Below are 19,260 nucleotides of genomic sequence, written 5' to 3' on the forward strand. Positions count from 1 at the left end.
CTACTGAGATTCAAGTGTTATATAACTACAGCATGACTTAGCCAATCTTGACTTTTCAGAGGTCTTAGCCTAACTGCCATCATTTTGGGAGCAGAGTAGGGATGGGAACTTGGGGTGGAGGGGTCTCATCTTTCCTAGGTACACTCTCCCTTAATTCTCCTGTCTTCAGTTCCACGACCCACTCCTTCCCACGCTATGCCTCTCCCCACATCCAGGCCAGCTAACACTTTCTGTCTTACGCTGTGGCTGGGGAAGATGTAGTCACCTGCTCTATGGGGTGGGAGGAATCCAGCCTTTCCTTCTACTGACTTCCACAGAGCACTTCCGCTTTCCATTGCAACTCACATAGCCTCCACGTGTAACTGGTTTCTCAGACTCCTCTGGCCTCGACGGTGGGGCTTAGCTTCATTCTTGCTGGCCTCCATCTTTGTGTTTGGCTAACTCACTTACCACTTGTTTTCCCTCTGCTAAAATTGTGTCCCCCTTCCTCATCTGATGTTGTTTCCTCTCCTGTTCTCCTTGACCTCATTAATTTAAACCTTTCTTATACCTTGACGGTCATTTCAGAGAGGTTATGGGAGGGAGCAGAGATAAAATGTGTTCAATCTTGCTTGACTCACTGGGGTCATGAGTGTTTTCCTGCTCATCCACTAATGAGGTGTAGACCAGCATCACCATTTCTGGTGGCTGTGTAGTATCCCTTTGTAGGGATATCCCCCCCCCCAAGGATATTTGGCAATGTTTGGCCAAATATAGACATTTTTGGTTGTCACAAGGAGCAGTGAGGTGGGCTGCTACTGGAGTTTAGTGAGTAGAGGACAGGAATGCCGCCAAACATCCTACAATGCTCAAGACAGTCCCCCACAACAAAGACTTATCTGGGCCAAATGTCAATAGGGTGGAGGTTGAGAAACTGTTCCAAAGAATTTCTATTGTCTTGGGAATAAAATTCAGACTGTATAGCACAGTCTACAAGTCCCCCGCCTGGCTTGTCTGTACTCCCCCTGGGTCACCATACGCCAGTCACAGGCATCTTCTTTTTGTTCCTGCAACACACCAAGCTTGTTCCTGCCACAGGACCTTTGTACTTACTTTTCCCCAAGCTCTCTTCCCCAGATTTTCTGGTTCCTGACAACTTCGTCATTCAGGTCTCATCTCAAATGTCACCTCCCCTGTGAGACTTACCTTGTCCAACCCATCTGACCCTCTCCCACAAACACTCACCCTTCCCCCACCCAAGGAACACACCAAGCTTGTTCCTGCCACAGGGCTTTTGTACTTGCTGTTTCCTAAGCTCTCTTCCCCAGATTCTATGGTTCCTGACAACTTCGTCATTCAGGTCTCAGCTCAAATGTCACCTCCCCTGTGGACAAGACTTACCTTGTTCAACCCATCTGCCCCTCTCCCATCAACACTCACCCTTCCCTCACCCAAGGAACTTTCTGTTACATTTACAGTTGACCCTTGAACAACACCTGTTTGAACTGTGCAGGTCCACACGTATGTGGACTTTTTTCTTTAAATGCAGTACAGTACTGTAGGTGTATTTTCTGTTCCTTATGATTTTCTTAACATTTTCTTTTCTCTAGCTTACTTTATTGTAAGATTACAGTATATAATAAATATACAGAATCTATGTTAATTGATGGTTCAGGTTATTAGTAAGGCTTCTGGTCAACAGTAGGTTCTTAGTAGTTACATTTTGGGGGAATCGAAAGTCATTCGCAGATTTTCAACTGTGCAGGGTGGGGGAGGGGGTGGCGCCCCTAATCCCTGTATTGTTCAAGGGTCACCTGTACTGTGTTTCCTAAAGTACCAATTCCTGAGACTGGGTTGTTCTCTCCTTTGTTTTTATTTGTTTCTTACTTACTAGATCTCAGCTCCATGAGAGCAGGGACCCTGTCAGTTTTGATTTTGAGTGTTTTGCCTGGTACACGGGTACTGCTCAGTAGATGGACAGAGGTCTTGTTTAGTGATCTTCAAGTATTTTCCTTGTGTTTCTCCTGAAAGAACTTCTAAGAACCATGTGCCCCTTGCACATTTTTAAGTTGACAGACGTCAACTTAAGTTTCTTTTATTTTTAATTTTTAAAATATTATTTATTTATTTGAGAGACAGGGGAGTGGAGGGGGGGAGCGCACAAGTAGGGGGAGTGGCAGGCAGAGAGAGAATCAGGTACCCCGCTGAGCAAGGAGCCCCACTTGGGACTTGATCCCAGGACCCTGGGATCATGATCTCAGCTGAAGGCAGACACTTAACCAACTGAGCCACCCAGACGTCCCTATCATAAGTTAAAACAGCTGCAGCCTCATTTCCCAACTATTATATTCATATTTTAGACTATAACTTTTACTTCACGCTTTTGAATATACCTGCCATCATTGTTTAAAAAAAAAAATCCATGAGCAGAAGCCGCCACTCCAGAACCACCAGCCTCGCCCAGCCATGGTCAGCGCAGCCATGAATGGCCAGCCCTTGCGCTGTGTCTCCTCCGAGCTGTTTGCAGACCAAGTTCCAAAGACCACAGAAAACTTTTCGTGCTCTGAGCGCTGGGGAGGAAGGATCTGGTTCTAAAGGTTCCTGCTTTCACAGGATTATTCCGGGATCTGTGTGCCAGGATGGTGATCCTGCCATCATGGCATTGGCAGCAAGTCCATCTATGGGGGGAAATTTGAGGATGGCAATTTCATCCTGAAACACACAGGTCCTGGCATCCGGTCCGTGGCAAATACTGGACCCGACAACAAGCGCGTTCCCAGTTTTGCATCTGCGCTGCCAAGACTGAGTGTTTGGATGACGAGCTTGTGGTCTCTGGCAAGGTGAAAGAGGACGTGAATATTGCGGGAGCCACGGAGTGCTCTGGGTCCAGGAAAGGCCAGAGCAGCAAGAAGATCGCCATTGCTGACTGCGTTCCTTCTCCTTGCTCCCCTCCAAGTCTAGCTGGGTTGCAGAGGGAAGTTTATGATTATGAAATAAAAACTAAACAAAACAAAATCCATGAGCAGAATCACACAACATCATGAAAACAAACGGAAAATTTTGTAGGGGAAAAAAATACCAGAACAGGCTCTTAACAGTTGGAAACTTTATTTTCCTCTTTTTCCCCCTCCTTGAACTCGTATTTCCATTCGTCCTCCCCCACAGACTTCTATCTTAAGGTAGTATATTTGAAAGGCTTTTTTTTATTAATCACCTGATCATACTTCTTTGCAAAAAAATATGTATGTGTAGTGACATTTAATTATTTATTTTTAAAGTCCTATTCTCCCAAGGGGTCTAATTTTTGAAAAGTGTCCTGTGTTCTTAAGGCTGTAAGCGCTAAAATTTTTCTCTGAATTATCACTGCAATTATTATTTGAAAATAATTGATCAAAACAATATAACCATACTACATTGTGATCAGTAATTGTTATATATTAAAATGTTTTATTCTTTCGTTTTGATTTATTTTTTTAAAAGTTTTAAGTTCTAGTTAGTTTACAGTGTAATATTAGTTTCAGATGTACAATATATAAAATGTTTCATTCTAAATAAGTCTTTTTTTTTGAGTATTTTTTTTTTTAATATTTATTTGACAGAGAGAGACAGCCAGCGAGAGGGAACACAAGCAGGGGGAGTGGGAGAGGGAGAAGCAGACTCCCAGTGGAGGAGCCTGATGTGGGACTCGATCCCGGAATGCCGGGATCACGCCCTGAGCCGAAGGCAGACCCCTAACGACTGTGCTACCCAGGTGCCCTAAATAAGTCTTTTAATTAGATGAATGGGGCTGGCTATTTTTATGTGTATTTTTTTTCAGGTTCATCTACCTGTGGATGCATATTATTTGTGGCTGGAATGGGACAGAGTTTAGAATAAGTGCTAGTCCAATGTTTTGTTTTTATAGAAGTAAATACTGAGAAATGTTTTTCACATAAACAGGAGACTGGAATAGAAATATTATCTTTGCTAAGTGACTCAAGGTCATAGTGTTTGACTCCTATGTAATTTGCCACGTATCACATTATAAATCATTATCAGAAATTATTTGTAGGGGCGTCTGGGTGGCTCAGTTGCTTGAGTGTCTGACTCTTGGTGTTGGCTCGGGTCATGATCTCAGGGCTGTGGGATCAAGCCCCATGTCCAGCTCCACGCTCAGTGCAGAGTCTGCTTGAAATCTCTTCCTGTACCTTTGGATCTCCCCCAGCTTGTGCTCTCTCCCTCTCTCTCTCTAAAATAAATACATAAAATTAAAAAAAAAAGAAATTATTTATAGTCACCTATCGCTCAACAAGCCATGCTTCCTCCAGGGGGACTGAAAGCAAACAGGAAACCATCTGTATTGCAAAAGGATTTGTCATCTGGTCCTTGGGATCATTCTCTTTCCTAGCCACACACTGTGATTTCCCACAATGCCTTTGTCTGGCATCCAGGTTTCTATACGGCAGCACTTCCAAGTTCTCAGTAAGTTCTGAAATACTTCTCAGTAAGAAGTATTGCCTTACTTTTGTGAGGCTGAGGAAGAACAATTGTAAAGGAGGGAACACCTTGGACCTTGGGCACTTTCTCAGGGGTATTGGTTTTAGGAGAGAGAACACACCGACGCAGAGACCTGACCAGATTTCCTTTTTCTCCTCCACCGAGATGTAATTTATATACAATAAAACACACCCATTTAAAGTAGCCACTGTGATGAGTTCTGACAAATGTATATGTCTGTGTAATTTCCACCGCATTCAAGATACAGAAAGGAAATGTCCATCATTCCAGAAAGTTCTCTCATGCTCCTTTGCAGGTAATGCCTCCTTTCCCAAGTTCTGGGCAGTTAGTGGTCTGCTTTTTGTGACTATGTACAGCAGGTGGCCCTTCTCGACCTGTTCCTTTCACTCAGCACCATGATTCTGAGAGGGATCTAAGGTGTACTTCCTTTTCCTTGCTGAGCAGTTATCACTGGATGGATGTATTGCCAATTGTCTTTCATTCACCTGTTGACGGAGATTTGGCTTGTTTCCTGTTTGGGGGCTATTATGAATAACGCCCATTCAAGTACAAGTCTTTGTGTGGACATCCGTTTTCATTTCTCTTGCTTGACCATCTAGGAGAGAGCTGGGTGCTAAGTCTACGTGGAAGACAGATCCTCTTAACACTGTCCTTGCCAGCAGCACCCTGTTCAGAAAGCATGTTTACTCACCTGGATCCAATGAAGCTTTCAGATCTAAAGTTCACAGAATAGGGGTGCCTGGATGGCTCAGTCTGTTGAACATCCAACTCTTGATTTCAGCTCAGGTCATGACCTCAGGGTCGTGAGATCAAGCCCCCAGTCGGGCTCCACGCTCAGCGGGAGTTTGCTTGAGATTCTCTCTCCCCCTCTGCCCCTCTCCAACCCCCACACCTGCTTGTGCCCGTGCTTTCTCTCTAAGTAAACAAAAAGATTTTTAAAAAGTAAAGTTCACAGAATATATAAGAGACAGAGGAACAAATAAACCACTCCAAGGAAGAAAATAAGGAGAAATCTGGAATGTGTGATATTCGGTATAATTGGCTTGTTCTCTTTAGCAACACAACATTAACAACAACAACAAAATGTGGGGGACTATCCTAGGTTGAAATACACTGAAGGGACCAAAGAACAGAATGCCGTGAATGATCTTTAATTGTGAGCAAGCGAAGAGTGGACAGAGAGAAGCAAAACTCAGCCTGGCCGTTCTTCCGGCTGGGATAACACACAAAAGAAAACTAATTGCAAAGGAAACAAGAGGCAGTATTTCTCCCGAGGATGCTCTGCATCTCTAAGGTGGCAAAGTGACCTCCTTCTTTGAGCAACCGTTCCCATCTTCCTAGCTGAGAAATTTTGTTCTCTAACATTCTGGAAAATTTGCAGTTTGAAATTCTATGGGTACCAAGGAAACACCTTTCTCTCCCCTGGAAGATCTGTCACCTGTACATGGAGAAGTCAGATGAGGGCTTTCTGAACACAACAGTCCACAGTAACTTCACTTTGTCGTTTCAGGGAAACACGACCCTGGGTCCACTTTGCAGTCGAGGCTGATATTAGCCCCATTATTCACGGACCTGTTTTGCTTTGTTCTTATCATACCCTGTTTCCACTGCCCCTCTGGCTGCCAAGCCCACCTTCAGTCTATTCTCCACCAGTGACCTGTTAAAACCTAATTTAAGTCACAGCGCCCCTCTGCTCAGTTCCCTCCCATGACTTCCCACCTCGCTCCAAGAAGCAGCCAAGTCCTACTCCCTCTCTCTGGTCGGAGAGGCCCTACCTGATCTGGCCTCATCTCCGCACTCCCTCCCTCCACCCACTCCAACCCTGCTAGGTTCTCTGCTGTTCCCCAAACTTGGCTATTTCTGTTGCAACTACTCAGCTCTGAGGTTGTAGGGCTGAAGCAGCCATAAAAAATGCATAAAGCAGGGACACCTGGGTGGCTCAGTCAGTTAAGTGTCTGCCTTTGGCTCGGGTCACGATCCCAGGGTCCTGGGATTGAGTCCCGCATCAGGCTCCCTGCTCAGTCAGGGAGCCTGCTTCTCCCTCTGCCTGCCATTCCCCCTGCTTATGCTGTCTCTCTCTCTCTCTGACAAATAAGTAAATAAAATCTTTAAAAAAAATGCATAAAGCAATGCACATAAAGCAATGTAGGGGACTGTATTCCACTGAGACTTTATTTACAAAAAACCAAAGGGCTGGTAGTAGCCAGCTCCTGCCCAGGACACTGCCTGATGTGAGTTCCTGAAGGGAAACAAGGTCATGTCCTTATCCTAGGAGGAGAGAAGAGCCAATTTAATTTTTTCAGAGAGTGTTAAATGCTATGAAGAAAATAGAGCAGGAGATGAGGTAGAGGGGATGGGGCTACTCAGGGCAAGTACTTTTTTTTTTAAGATTTTATTTCTTTATTTGACCCAGAGAGAGAGGCGCGCAAGCAGGTGGAGTAGCAGGCAGAGGGAGAAGCAGGCTCCTGCTGAGCAAGCAGCCAGACACAGGGCTCAACCCCAGAACCCTGGGATCACCACCTGAGCCTCCTGGGACCAGAGCCGAAGGCAGACACTTAACTGACAGAGCTACGCAGGGGCCTCTACTCAGGGTAAGTTCTTTAGGGAAGGTTTCTCTGAGGAGGTGACATTGGAGCCGAGACCCGAGTGATGGGAACCACGGGCCACTTGAAGATGTGGAGGAAGAGGGTTCCAGGTGGAGGGATCAGCAGCGGTGAAGTCCAGAGGTGGGCATGAGCTTGGTGTGTTCTAGGAGCCATCCTCTGTGTGGCTGCCACCCAGGGACTGAGGACAAAGGGGTGCATTGCCATCGGAGATGGACAGGAGCCTGGTCACAGACGGCCTCGTTGGATTTTTTTTAGCCCCTCTATTTTGCTTCTTTTATTCTTATTTCTTTGATGGTGGCAAAAATATACATAATATAATATTTGCCGTCTTGAGCATTTTGGAAGGGGACAGTTCTGTGGTATTAAGTACATTCACACTGTTATGCAGCTCTTACCACATCCCTCCCCAGGTGCTTTCCTCCTGCAGAGAACTGAGACTCCACATCCATTAAACACGAACTCGCCACCTCTCCCCTCCCTGCAGCCCCTGCCAACCACCGTTCTCCTCTCCGTCCCCATGAGCTTGACTACTCTGGGAACCTCACGTAAGTGAACTCTCATGGTATGTGCCCGTCTTTGATGGCCTTCTCTCACTTCGCAGAGTGTCTTCAAGTTTGTAGCACGTGTAGAAATTTTTTTCCTTCTTAAGGCTGGATAGTTTTCATTGTATGTATCTACCACATTTTGTTTATTCATTGGTCTGCAGATGCTTGGGTTGCTTCCATTTCTTGGCTCTCGTGAATATGCTGCTAGGAAACATGGGGGTGCAAATATCTGTCCGAGTCCCTGCTTTGGAATCTTGTGGGTGCATACCCAGAATCACAGGATCATATCTGGTTGGCTTTTGTACTAAGCATGGTGGGAGGCTGTGGCAGGCTTTAGGCGGGGGTAACATTCTTCTTAGGACCCCTCTGGCTTGCTTTAGGACCCCTTTCTTGCTTTCAGGACCCCTCTGGTGCTGTGTGGAGCTCTGATTGTAGTGGGGAGGGCCAGGCACAGGACACCAAGAAAGAGGCTGGTGTAGCAGTTCATGTGAGGGGTGGCAGTAGCTAGTACCTTCCAGGACTGTGGCCAAGGAGGCCTCTACAGAGCAAATAAATAACATGACGCCTGCAAATAGTGAAGAGTAAACAGGAACAGGATGCTAGGATTCAGGGAGAAATCAAAAGGATCTCCCTGTCCTTCTTGTCTGCTGGCTCTGCTGGAGTTCTCGATCACGGTCTACCAAGGCAGCCGGGGCCTGAAATCTAGATCCTGCATTTTCATCACCAGCTATTTTGTTGGCTGTCAGTCGGGTGGCCTTGGCCCAGGGCCCAGAGCTGCTGGGTCTCGGGTTTTTCTCATTGTACAGGAGTCAAAGATGGGGAGGAAGGGGACGGGGAGAAGAAGGGAGGGCCTTCAGGTCTGGGTTGGCCGGAGGAGCTCAGGAAGCGCTTGGCAATTCAGGGCAGGGCTGGGCCTCTCTCGGCCACATCCCAGCTATGGGACCCTGCACATTACTTCATGTCACTTCACCCTCCATTTCTGTTCCTGGAAAATGGTACACTCAGTATTTACTTATTTTCTGGTTTAAATGTTCATGTAAGGTATATCTCTTATAGAGCCACGTACAACCACCTTGAGTGTCCAGCTCAATGAATTTTATTTTTTATTTTATTTTTATTTATTTATTTTTAAAGATTTTATTTATTTATTTGAGAAAGAGAGAGAGAGGGAGCACAAGCAGGGGAAAGGGGCAGAGCGAGAGAGAGAAGCAGACTCCCGGCTGAGCAGGGAGCCCAATTCGGGGCTTGATCCCAAGATCCCGGGATCATGACCTGAGCTGAAGGCAGAGGTTAAACCGACTGAGCCACCCAGGAGCCCCTGATTCTTTTTCAAAAATGTTTTGGCTGTGTAGTGATCTACTGTGTGCGTATGCCACAATTCATTCATCTTTTTGACTACTGATGGGCCACTCCCTTACTTCCAGTTTTTAGCTATTTGAATAAAACTTATGGACATTTCTCATCAATGTTTTTCAATGCACATCAGCACTCCTCTCCTCCCAGGAAGGAGCAGAGTTGCTGTGTCACGGCGTAGTTGTGTGTCTAGCTTGGGCAGAAAGTACCTAGCAGTTTTCCAAAGTGGTTGAACCAATTTACACTCCTGGTAATGGAGTAGGAGAGTTTTTGTTCTGCATCTTGGCAGAAACGTGGTATTTTCAATGTAGTCACTCCAGTAGGTTGTCATGGCTGGGGTTTTATTTGCATTTCCCTGGTGACTAATGATGTTAAGAACCTTTTCCTATGTTTGCTCAATCAATATTTGTTAAAAGAATGAATGAACAAAATGTGTGGATGAAAACGGAAACACACCTGGCCCTGTCTTGCCCTGCTGAAAACCTACCAGTGGCTCCCCATGGCTCTTAGGGCCGAGCTGAAACCCCTCCCTTGGCCAACACGATCCTGCAAGTTCTGGCCCCTTCTGATGCCTCTTGCCCCGGATGGGTCCCTTCTGCTTCTGCTCTGGATTCCTGCCACCCAGACTGTCTTCCAGTTCTTCTGAGGACCTGCTCTGTCCTGTTTCTGTTTTCTGCAGCCTGGAACACAGTCCAGGCCTGACACCAGACTCATCACTTGTATCTCATCTCAAATCTCCATGCTCCCAGAAGCCTTCCTTGACCTCCACTGCCAGCAAGCCAGGACCCTTATTGGCTCTCTTCCACTTTTCTTCCTACCTTTACCACAGCTGTAAATGGCCTTTCTTTATGTGATTATTTAATCAACCTGATCCCCTACCATTAAAAAAAAAATACTTGAGAAAACCTCAACATTTTGGGGCACCTGGCTGGCTCAGTGAGTGGAGCGTCCAACTCTTGATCTTGGGGTCGTGAGTTCAAGCCCCACGTTGGGTGTAAAGTTTACTTAAAAAAACCACCACTAACAACAAAAACAACCCTAACACTTTCAGCTCCATAGGAACAGCAACTTTCTCTCATTCCTAGCAAGACCTGGCCTATAATAGATGTTCAGTAAGCATTTGTTGAATGTATAAATCTCAAAGCAACTACCCAAGGAGCATTATCACTTGAAAGTAATCGTACCTTAAAAACACTCTCAGAGGAACCTGGGCCAATAGAAAAAAAAAAAGTCATAGAGGAGTGCCTGGGTGGTACAGTTGGTTAAGCACCCAACTCTTGGTTTCAGCTCAGGTTGTGATCTCATGGTCATGAAATCGAGCCCTGCATCAGGCTCAGCAGGGAGTCTGCTTGAGATTCTCTCTCTCCCTCTCCATCTGCCTCTCCTGCTCATGCTCTCTCCCAATCTCTCACTCTAAAATAAATAAATAAATAAATAAATCTTTAAAAAAACCATAGAAACCAATCCTATCTCCCTCCCTAGGTCCTGTGGGGGGGGGTCTCATATTCAATCTCTCTTTTTGTTTTATTTGGTGCAGCCAATGTGTGTGTGTGTGTGTGTGTGTGTGTGTGTGTGTGTGCGTGCACACGTGTGTAATGGAAACTATACATCAGGCAGGGGATTGAGGAGGAGATGAGGGAAGAAAGGTGTCATGGGTATCCACAGTGAAAGCTTAGACTCCCAGGCCCCCGCCCCAGCTCCTGTACCACTGACTGCCTGGATGTTAACCAGTTCTGAGACGATATGGCAAAATGGTCACCGTTACAGATTCCTCCCTTCCCAACCAGTCTGCCAGAGTTCAACGTGTGATTTAGCCACCTCCTGTTTGACAAATTAATCCCTGACAAATTACTCTCCCTCTTTTGGGCTCAGTCTCCTCAACCACAAAATGGGGATAATAATAACAACAACGCCACCACCACCACCACCACCACCTCATGGGGCTGTTGTGAGTATTTAAATTAATTCATGTTCTTTACTAAGAACACGGCCTTAGGAAGCCCCATGACTGTAAATACTTGTTCATTATGTGTACAGATGGTCCCAGACTTAAATGACGGTTTGACTTACGATTTTTTGATTTCACGATGGTGTGAAAGCTATACACATTCTGCAGAAACTGGACGTCGAATTTTGAGTTTGGGTGTTGTCCGGGCTAGTGAGATGCTGTGTGACACTTGCTCACCATGCAGCAAGCTGCAGCCCCCAATCAGTCACGCAATCCAGAGCACCTGTAACGGATACATGGACAAACATTCTTTCACTTTCAGTATGGTACTCAATAAATTACGGGACATATTCAACACTTTACTATAAAGTAGCTTTGTGTTAGATGATTTTGCCAACTGTAGGCTAATGTATGTGTTCTGAGTACATTTAAGGTAGGTTAAGCTAAGCCATGATGTTTGGTAGTTTAGGTGCATCAAACGCATTTTCAACTTAGGATATTTTCAACTTCCAGGGTTTATCCCATGTAACCCCCACAGGAGTTGAGAAAGGTCTGTATGTCTCCAGGCCTCAGTGTCTTTACCTCTTAAGGTGAAGATCAATAACAGGGCTGTTTCTTGAGCGCTGCTCACAGGTGGTGGAGAAAATGCCAAGGTACTTTGTACCCATGTAGGGGCGACAACTGTTTGGGGTGGAGATTGGAGTCTTTGGGCCTTGAGTGCTCTGGTGTCAGATGGGTCCTGGGTTCAAATCCCACTTCTGCAACCGGCAGCTGTGTGACCCTGGGCAAGTCATTTCACCTCTTTGAGCCTCAGGTGTTTTGTACACATGTCGGGGGCGACAACTGTTTGGAATGGAGATTGGAGTCTTTGGGCCTTGAGTGCTCTGGTGTCAGATGGGTCATGGGTTCAAATCCCACTTTTGCTACTGGCTGCTGTGTGACCTTGGGCAAGCCACTTCATCTCTCTGGGCCTCAGTTTCTCCATCTGTGACGGGTAGACTACGAAGTGTATCCCCCTCCTACTGTCTCTCTGTCAGCTCTGGCGTCAGCGGGCGGGGTTGGCCCGGAGACCCTGCAGAAGTCACTCAACCTCTGCGCCACTACTGAGGATCCAATGAGGACGCAGCTAAGCCGTTTGGCACTCTGGGGGCTGGCCCAGGGCTCAGTACCTGGTTTCTCCCGGTGTTACTATTACTGTCGCCGTCGCCACCGCGGGACTGGAAAACGGGCGGCAGGGTCCGGCCGCAGAGGTCCCCGCCGCTGTCGAAAGACACGCGCCTCCGCCCCGGCCTCCCGCGGGGCTGTAGGGCCGGGGAAGGCGGGAAGGGCGCCGAGGGGCGCAGCGCAACCTCCCCGCGAGCCCGCGCCGGGCGGCAGGAGGTGAGCGGGGCGCCGGGGCGGGGCGGGGCGGGGCGCCGCATCCCCGTGACGCGCCGGCCAACCAGGCGGTGTTGCGGCCCCGGCCCCCTCCGCCGCTGCCTCCCGCCCTCCCGCCGCCGCCGCCGCCGCCAGCAGCCGCCAGCCGCCGGGCCCGTCCGCCCGCCCGCCCGCCGCATGGCGCTCCGCGGCTTCTGCAGCGCTGATGGCTCCGACCCCTTCTGGGTACGTGCTCGGCGGCCGCCTGGGCCGCGTGGGCCCGCCGGGAGGGGGCGGCCGCCGGCTGGGAGGCCGGCCGGCGAGGGGAAGCAGCGGGCGGGGCGGGCCCGGCCCGCAGCCCCCCGGGCACCCGCGGCCGCTCGGAGCCGCGTTGCGCCGCTCTGCAGCCAGCCCCGGGGTGGGGGGTGGGGGTCCGCTCCCGGCCCCTCGCGGGTGCCGCTGATGGGGGGGGGGTGTGGGTGGAAACTTGGGCGGCTCAGTTCCCGGGAAGCAGGGCGGGGGCTTTGCATGTGCCCTGCTCCGGGGGTTTAGGGGAAACGTGGGGGGCCAGAGCCTGGGGGAGAGGGCTTCCTGCTTTGCGGTTGCCCCCTGCAATTAAAAATAACCTTCCGCGGAAGGGGACGCCAGGGATGGGGGGCGGGGGCGGGCAGCACAGGGGGGTTGTCTCCTGGATTAAGGTATCCTATCCGTTGTGGATTGGGGTCTCCCCTTTCACAAAGAACGCCCCTTTCCTAAAGGTCTGAGCTGGAAAGAGGCTCGCGGGCTGTGGGAAGGGATGTTTGCCCCCTTCCCGGTTGTGCTACCTCAACGTGACTCTCCTGTGGTTACGTATTTTTTTGCCATCTTTTACTTTCTGTCTGTCTCCTTAATTACTATAGGAGAATTTGGGGCAACGGGAAGAATTAGGGAAGTTTGGGGGAACAGCTAGGGAAGAAGGTAGGGCTGCTCACCCCTCCTGCCATGTCTCCCCTGACCCTTGGGTCAGTTTTGGGGTGCCCCCCCAGGATGCCCCGGACCCTGGTACCTTTGTCGTCACACCTCTGTAATGTGAGGCTTCTCTCTGTGGGGATGCACGTGGCTTTTGCCCTGGCAAGTTTTCCTTTGCGTGTTCAGTGCTGTGCTTGGCCCTGGCTTCCTAGTCCACTTTCTGTGGTTTAATCCCCACTGTCTTGGGCTTTATTTAGCTTCCCTGTAATGCGATTTACCCCTTTGTTCCAGGAGGGCACGTCTGTGTCACACTATCTTGATTATTGGTAAAAACAATAGGCAAATCTGGACGTGATAGTTTTTTCCCCTTTTGTGTAGGACTCAGGAGAGAAAAACAGCTTTGGCTGTCTCCAGCTGGTGATTAGCATCCAAAAATACCTCCTTGTCCCGTTTTGTGGCCCTTTCTTGCAGACTGCCTTTGGAGCCTTGAAAAAGTCATCCCGGAGGGCCCCAGGGGAAGGCTTTATTAATGGGGATATCAACCAAATACACCTCAGTATGTCTCCAGTTTTCAGGCTGGTGGGATCAGATTTATTCTCAGGCTGGAAATCAGAGAGATGCTTTTGCATTCAGGTCCTGGGGGGGATTGGAGAACAGAGTATTTGCAAAGTAGGACTCTGGAAAAACCTGTGGAGTCCCAGCTTCCTATGCCAGGTGTAACAGCACCAAGATTATTTCTGCAAAGACCCAGAGGGGGATCTGGTCTAGTGTTGCTGTGAATTTTGGAGTGTATCCTTGTTTATTTTCTTCTCCTAGGTTACACAGGGGGAAAAAATAGGCAACCATAAATTAGATTTTGCATCAGGATGTGCTTTATTGATGACAACTGCCAGTCGATGATTAACGAGGTTTTCCAAAGCGGAGTGTGTTTGGGGGTGCTCTCTGTTTATTTAGGTTAAGAACCTCACCCAGGAAAAGCAGTTGGGTTTTTTCTCTTTGGACTTTTTGCTGCAGAAATGATCAGGTGGTGGTTTTGCATGGGGAGGGCAATGGCTGGTCTTCACTGTCAGCCCTCCCTCTTTGCCCAGTCTTTGACCTTGCAGACTTTGTCTCTTCTCCTTCTGGATTTCTGGATGCCCCAGTTTGGGGTGGGGGTGGGGGGGTTGGAGCCTGGCACCAGCTTGAGAACTGGTCACTGCTGCCTGAGAGCTTCCAGGTAGCAGGAGAAACCAAATGGAATAGAAAGAAGGTAGTTTCTGTGTTTTCTAGGGTGGCGTACTCAAGGCCGGCCTCCCAGCCAGTTAAGCTGTGTGACCTTGACCAAGCCACTTCACCATTCTGTGCTCAGATTCCTCATCTGTAAAATGGGGGCAGGATCCAAAAAAAAAAAAAAAAGCCCTAACATTTGGGGCTTTTTATGGTTATGGTTGTTTGAAGAGTAAATGAGATCATCTATGTAAGAGCCTTGGCCTGTGCCCTGAACAGAGTTAAACAGATTTTTTTATTTTTTATTCGTTCTTTCTGAAGATGAAGTTGTATGTTTCTAGTTGCTTGTCCTTTCTTTGGACTCACTTTTTCTTCAATTGGTAGGGAAGGGATTGCCCCCCCCCCCTCGCCCGATTTATGCCTGCCTTCTCCCTGACCAAGGTCGTGTGTTCAGAAATTAAAGGACTGGCCCACGTGAGACTCTTATCAGAGCTTTGTTCCTGGGCCAGTGCCTGCCTCTGAGCTTCACGAAATGTCCAGAAAAACCAGAACGTGGAAATGGCCCACAGTGAGGGTTCCACTGATTTAACCCCCTTCACCCGGGTAAATGTTCTGAGATGAGAAAGGAGGAGCTTCGTTACCCAAATAGATGCCAAGTTCACCAACACTTGGCTTGTTTTTTCCATCATTGATGGCAGGAGGGTGCTGTTTTGCGGCTGGTGTTTGTATGATGGTTGGGAGAATGGGCCTGGGCCTCTCCTTGGGGGTTAACTTTTAAAAAATTATTTATTATGTTGTAGACCCAGTGTAGAAAAATTGGAAAAATGTCAAAAAGTGGAAAAAAAAATTAGTAAGCAGTGCACACTGCCTCAGAGCAGAGTGCCTGCGTCCCCTGGCTTCAAATCCTGGCTCTACAGCTCAGGAGAGTTACTTCTCTGCATGCCTCAGTTTCCCTATGGGGCTGGTGAGACAATACCAAGCAAAGAGCAGTGATGTAGGAACAAATGAGCGAATCCTTGGCAGATACGTAGAATGTTGCTGCTTGGTATACAGTTAGTGCTCGGTAATTGTAAGCAGTCGACACCAGTTGGAATTCTCTAGTTAGTTTTTGCTGCTGCACCTGCTGTGGCTGGGGGTGAATGGACGTAGGAGATCCATGTTGCCGTTCATGGAATCCTGCTAGTATTTGGCTCCTGAGCTGGTATTTGCCTTGGAGAACTCAGTAAATCTCTGAATATTTGAATCAGCAGCCAAGGGGTGGGAGAACAGGAATATTTTAGAAGCTATTAGAAATTCCCCGAGGTAGGATCTGGCCTTGGGAGTCCATGTAATTTGTCCCTTAATAGCTCCTCCTGGCTTTACAACAGTCTTTGAAGAGCCAAATTCCACCCCCAGCTCCCCCATCCCCCAAGTTTTCTGTTGGTTTATAGACTCATCCCTTTGCCTTCCTCCACCTTCCTGTCTTCTTCCCCTTTTTGTTTACCCCTCTTTCCAGTCTCCCCCCTCTCCCTTCCTTTGGATTTTTAGAGCTGAAAGGGACCCCGGAATCATGGGGTCCTCCCCTCACCCCACTTCCTGCAGGAAGGCAGGAATCCGAGGCCCGGAGTGGCAGTGTGATGGGCCCAAGGTAAGATGGTAAATGGCTTGGGGAGGAGAAAGGGGAAACCTGTGAGAGGACAGGGCAGGGCAAGAGCTAATTCGGGGTTCCCGGGTTGCCTTATGGCTTTGTCCTGTTCTCCTTCCCCCAGCTGGCCCGGCTCCATTGGGGATACTCTTGGAGGTAGCTTTCCTTTTGAATGTGGTGATGGATTCAACTTTTAGAAACTGATGTCTCTAACTGGGGGGCGGGGGGGGGGCAGTGCTCCAACCTAGCCTGTCCTAAACAGAACATCAGACCCTTCTGATGTCAGTTAATACCAGCCTTGTCCTCAGAGGCCCAGGCCCCAAACCCGCAGCATCCTTGACCCACCCCTCCTTACCCTCCCCACCCTCCCTACCCTCCCATTCCTCATCTCAGCTGTCAGCACATCTTGTTGCCTTTTTCGTCAAAATGTTTCCAAATCTGCCAGCTTCTCACCACCACCCACCCCCAGCTACCATTCTGGCCGGAGCCATTGTGGATCAGTTCACTCCAGGATTTGAACATTCTTTCCATACTGCTCTCCCTGCTTCCATCCTTGACCCCTAGAGACTCATCTCAACGTAGCAGCCAGTGGGGCTTGTTCCCCCTTCTGCTTGAAATCCTGCAGTGATTCCAGACTTCGCTCGGATAGAAGCCAAAAGGCTTAGGCCTGCAAGAGTTGACAGAATCTGACCCTGTCACCTTTCTGAGCTCCTCACCTGCCACTTTCTGTCTCACTTCACTCCTGCCACACAGATGACTAGACTGCCTCAGGGCCTTTGCCCTTGCATGGAATGCTCCTTTACTTTCGAATATTTGTTCAGATGTCACATTAGGCAGTTTTTCTCTGACTCCCTGCCACTTCCTTGTGCCCGCAGTCCTTCCCTGCACTCCCTCCTCTACCCTTCCCCCCCCAGCCAATCTAATACATCAGATATTTTACTTATTTTGTTTATTCTCTGTAAACCCCCACCAACAAGTCAAGTCCACAGGAGCGGCATTTTTTGTTTTTGTTTTTGTTTTTGGCCTGTGTTTATTTATGGCCATAATCCTAGCACTTAGAATGGTGCCCAGGACCTAGTAGATGCCCAGTAAATATTTGTGGAAGGAATAAATGACAGGAAGCACTGGCATGGCTTTTGAGCTGGGCTGCAGCCTCTCTCCAGAGGTCTCTAAGGACAGACTAGTCACTGACCTGTCTGGAATGGATACCCAGGGAGACTGAGCCCTCTGGCTTCCACGCTTGACGGCATAGTCTATCTTGGAAGGGTTAGCCCTGAGCCTTGCCCCTCCTTCCCTCTCCCAGGACTCAGTGCCTCAAACATATAGGTTCAGTCAACATTTGAATTTGAGCGTGGGAGGTCCAGATCCAGCCCACTACTGGGCTGGTTTGGCTTTCTTTCACTTAGGGATTACTGTCATTGCTACTATTTACTGATTTTTGAAAGAGTTCACAGAAAAATATGAATTTCTGACTTATGAGAAATCAGCAGCTCTGAGAGCAGCAGGGCCTGCATTTGTATGTGGCCGTGGTCAGCTGGGGCTGCCCTTCCCAAAACAGGCCTGCTGCTGGCCCCCGTTTGCCACAATTCCCTCTCCTCTTTGTGGCTTCAATTCTAGAGCCCAGCGTTGGTCGCTTTTTTCCATTGTGCTTTCTCACCTGGTCTGCTTCCTTCACCTGTGGCCAGTTAGTTGCGTGGACATTGCCTGCCTCGAAGCCCGGGCTTCTGGTGAAGTGCCTGGGGCCCGTCCGACTTGTTAGTTTGATGGTGCAAAGACCCCTGGCTCCATCAAGGTCATGTTGGCTGGTGGGGGCCCTCAGAGACTAATCGCGGCTGCCCGAGGAAGTTGAAGCAAGCATCTTGGTGTGTCTGTTGGCTCTAGATTTTCATGGTGGGATAAGGTCTAGCTTTTATTATCCTATCTTAATGGTTAGTAAAACTCCAGCCCATCAAAACTTGCCTGAACATTTTGCAAAAAAAAAAAAAAACGTGCTCATAAAAGGGATTGGAATAATGACAAGGGGTTGAACATCCTGAGGCGAGGGCTTCCCCCAGCCTGGCGTGGAAACTGGGACAGCGTCTCTTCTGATGGAGGCAGGGAACCTGTACTTAACGCTTGAAGGCTGAGGGTTGGGGCGAGGGAGGGGGCCTTGAGGGAGCCGGTTTAGGGACGGGGGTGGTAGGTGTGAAGCACAGTTTGTCAACCTCAGCACTTGGGACATTTGGGGCCAGGAAATTCTCTGTTGTGCCCTGTGGGCTGCGCTGCGGTACCCTTGGCCTCTACCCACTGGGCCCCAGCAGCATCTCCCCATGTTGTGATAACACGGATGCCTCCAGACATCGCCACACGTCCCTTGGGTGTTGAAGTCACACAGCCGTTGGTGTGGAGGGATCTGGAGAATACATTGGGGCGAGACTTGCCCGCATCCTTGCATTTTCCTGCGAGATTTTAGGCCGTTGAACTTCTCATGTAATTGGTTTACCAGGGTTGCCTTGGAGAAGCTTAATGAGACCGTAAGGAGGTTAAACTCCACAATTACTTGGAGAAGGAACGTGCTGGCTCTGCCATGCTGTTTCCCACCCGGGCCTGTGTTTCTCGGCGCTTGTCCATTCTGGCTGGAGGGTGTGTGATGACGGAGGTTGGCTTGGAAGCTTCACTCCCTCATTTTAAACTGCCCCAGGAGACGTGGACAGTCACAGAGCTGAGGTTCTGCTGAAGTGTCCCCTCAGCTTAACTGTGGGATTCGTGCCCTGGTCAAGGTTGCCAAGTCCTGGAAAATGGGTCTAGATGACTGGGGAGGTGGTAATGGACGTTTTATGGGGCTTTTCCCTTTCCTCTCTGAGAGTCTCAGTCTACCTTTTATTGGCCTCCTTGATTGGGGGAGTCCTCCTCTTTGGAGAGCATTTATTCATTTTTCCCAGTACGAAGAGCTTCAGAGTGCTCTTTAAAAACACTGGATTTGATCGCTTGTTCTTGCCACAGCCGTTTCTTACTCATTTAGTCAGTCTTTTGTGAAGTGAGCATCTATTATGTTCTAGACCCTGGGAATGCAGCCATGAACGAGGTAGATGAGGGGCATGTGCTCATGGAGCTTACATTAGGAATGACCAAGACAATTTTGGGCAGTAGGAAGTGCCACAGAGACATTAACTGGGAGGAACTGGGGGTGGGGTACCAGCTGTGATAGAGGGATATTCA

At 48.7% G+C, this 19,260-nt stretch overlaps 1 protein-coding gene and 1 long non-coding RNA gene across 4 annotated transcripts in view; one reads left to right on the top strand and one right to left on the bottom strand.

Annotated features, from left to right (window-relative positions):
- Positions 1 to 12,309, bottom strand: part of LOC123002185 (uncharacterized) — a 34,897-nt gene extending 22,588 nt beyond the window's left edge. The window contains exons 1-2 of one of the 2 annotated variants that reach the window (XR_008960481.1): positions 12,098 to 12,309; positions 11,051 to 11,211 (exon numbers count right to left, since the gene is read on the bottom strand). This is a non-coding gene — a long non-coding RNA (uncharacterized LOC123002185). The remainder of the gene's footprint in view (positions 1 to 11,050; positions 11,212 to 12,097) is intronic. The other variant, XR_008960482.1, reaches the window with a different exon arrangement.
- A 109-nt stretch (positions 12,310 to 12,418) lies between these two features.
- Positions 12,419 to 19,260, top strand: part of ABCC1 (ATP binding cassette subfamily C member 1) — a 131,215-nt gene continuing 124,373 nt past the window's right edge. Inside the window, exon 1 of one of the 2 annotated variants that reach the window (XM_026520254.4) lies at positions 12,419 to 12,530. In XM_026520254.4, the coding sequence (XP_026376039.2) occupies positions 12,483 to 12,530 (48 nt within the window). In that variant the 5' untranslated portion in view covers positions 12,419 to 12,482. The remainder of the gene's footprint in view (positions 12,531 to 19,260) is intronic. The other variant, XM_057315452.1, reaches the window with a different exon arrangement.

Source organism: Ursus arctos, unplaced genomic scaffold (genome assembly GCF_023065955.2).
Source record: "Ursus arctos isolate Adak ecotype North America unplaced genomic scaffold, UrsArc2.0 scaffold_2, whole genome shotgun sequence".
In the NCBI taxonomy this organism is placed as follows: Eukaryota; Metazoa; Chordata; class Mammalia; order Carnivora; family Ursidae; genus Ursus; species Ursus arctos.